This window comes from Dendropsophus ebraccatus, chromosome 7 (genome assembly GCF_027789765.1).
Source record: "Dendropsophus ebraccatus isolate aDenEbr1 chromosome 7, aDenEbr1.pat, whole genome shotgun sequence".
Taxonomy (NCBI): domain Eukaryota; kingdom Metazoa; phylum Chordata; class Amphibia; order Anura; family Hylidae; genus Dendropsophus; species Dendropsophus ebraccatus.
Window position 1 is genome coordinate 117,145,301 of NC_091460.1, and position 6,000 is coordinate 117,151,300.

Here is a 6,000-nt window from a genome sequence, read left to right on the forward strand (position 1 = left end):
AATTTATTAATATCTTTGACATAGTATTCCAGATGTACATTAGATGGTCAGCTGGTCCAACCAAAATCATACGGTTTGGCAGACAGTAATTAAAAATGTGTGGCCAGCCGGGATATACTGGAGAATGTGTGGCCAGCAGGGATATACTGGGGAAATGTGTGGCCGGCAGGGATATACTGGAGAAATGTGCGGCTGGCAGGGATATACTGGGGAAATGCGTGACCAGCAGGGATATACTGGGGAAATGTGTGGCCGGCAGGGATATACTGGAGAAATGTGCGGCTGGCAGGGATATACTGGGGAAATGCGTGACCAACAGGGATATACTGGGGAAATTTGTGTCCAGCAGGGATATACTGGGGAAATGTGTGGCCAGCAGGGATATACTGGGGAAATGTGTGGCCAGCAGGGATATACTGGGGAAATGTGTGGCCGGCAGGGATATACTGGGGAAATGTGTGGCTAGCAGGGATATACTGGAGAAATGTGTGGCTAGCAGGGATATACTGGGGAAATGTGTGGCCGGCAGGGATATACTGGGGAAATGTGTGGCTAGCAGGGATATACTGGGGAAATTTGTGGCCAGCAGGGATATACTGGAGGAATGTGCAGGCAGCAGGAATATACTAGGGAAATGTGTGGCCGGCAGGGAAAATGTGCGGCCAGCATAGATATACTGGGGTAATGTGTGGCCAGCATAGATATACTGGGGAAAATGTGCGGCCAGCATAGATATCCTGGGGAAATGTGTGGCCAGCAGGGATATACTGGGGAAATGTGTGGCCAGCAGGGATATACTGGGGAAATGTGTGGCTAGCAGGGATATACTGGAGGAATGTGCGTCCAGCATAGATATACTGGGGAAATATGTGGCCAGCAGGGATATACTGGAGAAATGTGCGGCCAGCAGGAATATACTGGGGAAATGTGTGGCCAGTCTCGAAACACAGGACTAGCCCAAAGGGTGGATCCTGTAGGGAAACCACCATATTAAGTGGCCCTATATAGTCAATGTAATAACAAGGGAAAAACCAAGGCCAGGTATCCATCCACATACAGCTGTTTCGGGGAGTTGCCCCTCATCAGTGTCGAGCATCCTGCTAGGCTAGGTGGTAGCAATGCCGAGTAGAGCCATAAGAGAAACAGATCGCAGATCTCAGGGAGATCAGCCAAACGATAACACTGCCGGCTAAAGCGCTCAGTGCAGTGAAATCCTAGGTGCATTGCTCCCTGGGAAACATGAATATGCAAAAGAAGAGCCCGTGCAGCCTCATTTAAGAGTCTCAAAACACAGGACTAGCCCGATATCCCTCCGGGAAGCAGCTGTATGTGGATGGATACCTGGCCTTGGTTTTTCCCTTGTCATTACATTGACTTATAGGGCCACTTAATATGGTGGTTTCCTTACAGGAGCCACCCCTTGGCTGGGTCCTCCCCGGAGGGATATCGGGCTAGTCCTGTGTTTCGAGACTCTTCAATGAGGCTCCAGGGGCTCTTCTTTTGCATGTTCATGTTTCCCAGGGAGCTATGCACCTAGGACTTCAATGCATTGATCGCTTTAGCCGGCAGCCGGCAATGTTATCATTTGGCTGGTCTCGCTGAGATCTGTTTCTCCTGCAGTGATTGGCTATGACAGTCATGTAAGTACATAGCACAATAAACAATCACAGGTGGACCACTGAGGCAGATAAGGTGACTGATGGTTCTTTTGTTATTTTACAGCACTTACCCCCCCCCCCCCCACTGAATTTTTTCTGATGTTTTTCATGTAGCAATACCCACCAGCCTATTGTATTACCTCTATAAGCAGTAACATAACAATCGGAGGATGCTTTACGGGGATCTGTTTGTATGCGTAGTCCCCATGTGCGTAGCCAACAGCGCATTTTCCTCATCAGTGTGATGACACTCCCTCACATACACGCACTCTGCTCATATCCTATTCTGTCTTATTATCTAATATATATATATATATATATATATATATATATATATTAGTGTATATACAGTACAGTAACATATGAATTTATAGACAGGTATATAAGAAACAAAAGACAGACAGATCAGCACTAGCGCCAGCCTACTCCCCATCATAATAACTGTTTATTTTACGGCTCCTCCTGACCCGGAGAGTTATTAAGGTGTCTGCACTAATAGACGTGGAATTGCTTCAATAACAGCTCCCTGATATATACTTATTACAGTAACCACTGGCTGTATAAGGGATCATACAGCAGGAAGGCAGACAGGAATTCAGGCTCCATGTGACTCCATGATGAACTGAGGACAGGCTGCTGCTCCATACACAGAATACAGGCTGTGATAACCGTACACAGAATACAGGCTGTGATAACCATAGACAGAATACAGGCTTTGATAACCATAGACAGAATACAGGCAGTGATAACCATAGACAGAATACAGGCTGTGATAACCGTACACAGAATACAGGCTGTGATAACCATAGACAGAATACAGGCAGTGATAACCATAGACAGAATACAGGCTGTGATAACCATAGACAGAATACAGGCTATGATAACCATAGACAGAATACAGGTTGCTGCTCCATACACAGAATAAAGGCTGTGATAACATACACAGAATACAGGCTGTGATAACCGTACACAGAATACAGGCTGTGATAACCATAGACAGAATACAGGCTATGATAACCATAGACAGAATACAGGCTGTTATAACCATAGACAGAATACAGGCTGGGATAACTATACACAGAATACAGGCTGTGATAACCGTCCACAGAATAAAGGCTGTGATAACCATCCACAGAATACAGGCTGTAATAACCATACACAGAATACAGGCAGTGATAACCATACACAGAATACAGGCTGTAATAACCGTATACAGAATACAGGCTGTGATAACCGTCCACAGAATAAAGGCTGTGATAACCATCAACAGAATACAGGCAGTGATAACCATACACAGAATACAGGCTGTAATACCCGTATACAGAATACAGGCTGTGATAACCATAGACAGAATACAGGCTGGGATAACAGTACACAGAATACAGGCTGTGATAAACAAACACAGAATACAGGCTCTGATAACCATAGACAGAATACAGGCTCTGATAAACATACACAGAATACAGGCTGTGATAACCATTCACAGAATACAGGCTGTGATAACCATAAACAGAATGCAGGCTGTGATAACCGTACACAGAATACAGGCTGTAATAAACATACACAGAATACAGGCTGTGATAACCGTATACAGAATACAGGCTGTGATAACCGTACACAGAATACAGGCTGTGATAACCGTACACAGAATACAGGCTGTGATAAACATCCACAGAATACAGGTTGTGATAATCATAAACAGAATACAGGCTGTGATAACCGTACACAAAATACAGGCTGTGATAACCATAGACAGAATACAGGCTGGGATAACCATCTACAAAATACAGGCTGTGATAACCATACACAGAATACAGGCAATGATAACCGTCCACAGAATACATGGGATAACTATACACAGAATACAGGCTGTGACATCCATACACAGAATACAGGCTGTGATAACTAAACACAGAATACAGGCTGTGATAACCATACACAGAATACAGGCTGTGATAACCATACACAGAATACAGGCTGTGATAACCATACACAGAATACAGGCTGTGATAACCATACACAGAATACAGGCTGTGATAACCATAGACAGAATACAGACTGTGATAACCTACACAGAATACAGACTGTGATAACTATACACACAATAAAAGCAGTAAAAACAATCCACAGAATACAGGCTGTGATAACCGTACACAGAATACAGGCTGTGATAACTGTACACAGAATACAGGCTGTGATATCCGTACACAGAATACAGGCTGTGATAACTATACACAGAATCCATGCTGTTATAACATACACAGAATACAGGCTATGATAACCATACACAGAATACAGGCTGTGATAACCATCCACACAATACAGGCTGTGATAACCGTATACAGAATACAGGCTGTGACAACCATATACAGAATACAGGCTGTGACAACCATTCACAGAATACAGGCTGTGATAACTATACACAGAATACAGGCTGTGATAACTATACACAGAATACAGGCTGTGATAACTATACACAGAATACAGGCTATAGATAGATAGATAGATAGATAGATAGATAGATAGATAGATAGATAATAGATAAGATAGATAGATAGATAATAGATAAATGGATAGATAGATAGATAGATAGATAGATAGATAGATAGATAGATAGATAGGAGATAGATAGATAATGAATAGATAGATAGATAGATAGATAGATAGATAGGAGATAGATAGATAGATAGATAGATAGATAGATAGATAGATAGATAGGAGATAGATAGATAGGAGATAGATAGGAGATAGATAGATAGATAGATAGATAGATAGATAGATAGATAGATAGGAGATAGATAGGAGATAGATAGATAGATAGATAGATAGATAGATAGGAGATAGATAGATAGATAGATAGATAGGAGATAGATAGATAGATAGATAGATAGATAGATAGGAGATAGATAGATAGATAGATAGATAGATAGATAGATAGATAGATAGGATAAATGATGATCAGCGGCACAAAGCTAACGTGAAATAACGTGGCAGTTTATTGTTCAGACATATCAGAACATTTAGCAGGTGCAGCACAGTATAGCACGACGTTTCAGCTAAAGTGAAAATGGCGGTTACCCCTCCGAAACGTCGTGCTATGCTGTGCTGCACCTGCTAAATGTTCTGATATGTCTGAACAATAAACTGCCACGTTATTTCACGTTACCGGTGTGCCGCTGATCATCGTTTATCCTATTGACTGAGGTTCGTGGTCTGACCCAAGTCAGCCAGCACCCGCTTCGCTGGGACTTGTTGTGCCACTCGCTTCCATACTCTAGATAGATAGATAGATAGATAGATAGATAGATAGATAGATAGATAGATAGATAGATAGATACAGAGTGATAGATGAGACATGGTAAGTGACAGATGACCTAACAGCCCCCCCCATACTGTACACAGGTCCACAGGATACATATATAGCAGTGTCACTATCCAATATATTTAGTACAGTGACAGCTCCCGGTGGTAAGCTCTCCTGCGCTATATACTGAGGTAGCATGCTCGCTATCCTGTGCTGTATAATGAGGTAGTAGTCTCTGCTATCCTGCACTGTATACTGGAGGTAGTATGCTCTGCTCTCCTGTGCTGTATACTGGAGGTAGTAGGCTCTGCTCTCCTGTGCTGTATACTGGGGTACTAGGCTCTGCTCTCCTGTGCTGTATACTCTGGATAGTAGGCTCTGCTCTCCTGCACTGTATACTGGAGGTAGTATGCTCTGCTCTCCTGTGCTGTATACTGGAGGTAGTAGGCTCTGCTCTCCTGTGCTGTATACTGGGGTAGAAGGCTCTGCTCTCCTGCGCTGTATACTGGAGTAGTATGTTTGGCTCTCCTGCACTGTATACTGTGGGTAGTAGTAGTAGTATACAGGTCCCAGCACAGCTGTCGCCCCCCTCACCTCCCCTTCTTACCGAGCACAAGCGCCAGCAGCACCGAGGTGTCCATCAAGGTGTCCCGCCTGGCACATGGGGGTCGGCGCCCGGCAGGCTGAGGCTTCACACTCCGGCAGCAGCGTCTCGGCTTGTGGCATACAGTGTGTACAGGAGCAGATAGGGAGGTGACCTGCTGCCTCTATCCCGGCCACATGTCCCGCCCCTGTGCCTGCCAATCACCCTGCCCGAAACAGCCGCAGCTCCTGCCTCATAGGTGGCATGTGTAATCCTCACAGCACGGAGCTCTGCTGTCCTGTATACTGCTCTCCTCTCCTGTGCTGTATACTGGGGTAGTAGGCTGTGTGGATACTGGGGTAGTAGGCTCTGCTCTCCTGCGCTGTATACTGAGGTAGTAGGCTCTGCTCTCCTGTGCTGTATACTGTGGGTAGTAGGCTCTGCTATCCTGCGCT

The 6,000-nt window shown here is 44.5% G+C and overlaps 1 protein-coding gene across 1 annotated transcript in view; it reads right to left on the bottom strand.

The window, feature by feature from the left end:
* Nucleotides 1-5,782, bottom strand: part of BTC (betacellulin) — a 50,742-nt gene extending 44,960 nt beyond the window's left edge. The window contains exon 1 of the mRNA XM_069976769.1: nt 5,570-5,782. Coding sequence (XP_069832870.1) covers nt 5,570-5,603 — 34 coding nt within the window. The 5' untranslated portion in view covers nt 5,604-5,782. The remainder of the gene's footprint in view (nt 1-5,569) is intronic.
* Between the last annotated feature and the right edge of the window lie 218 nt (nt 5,783-6,000).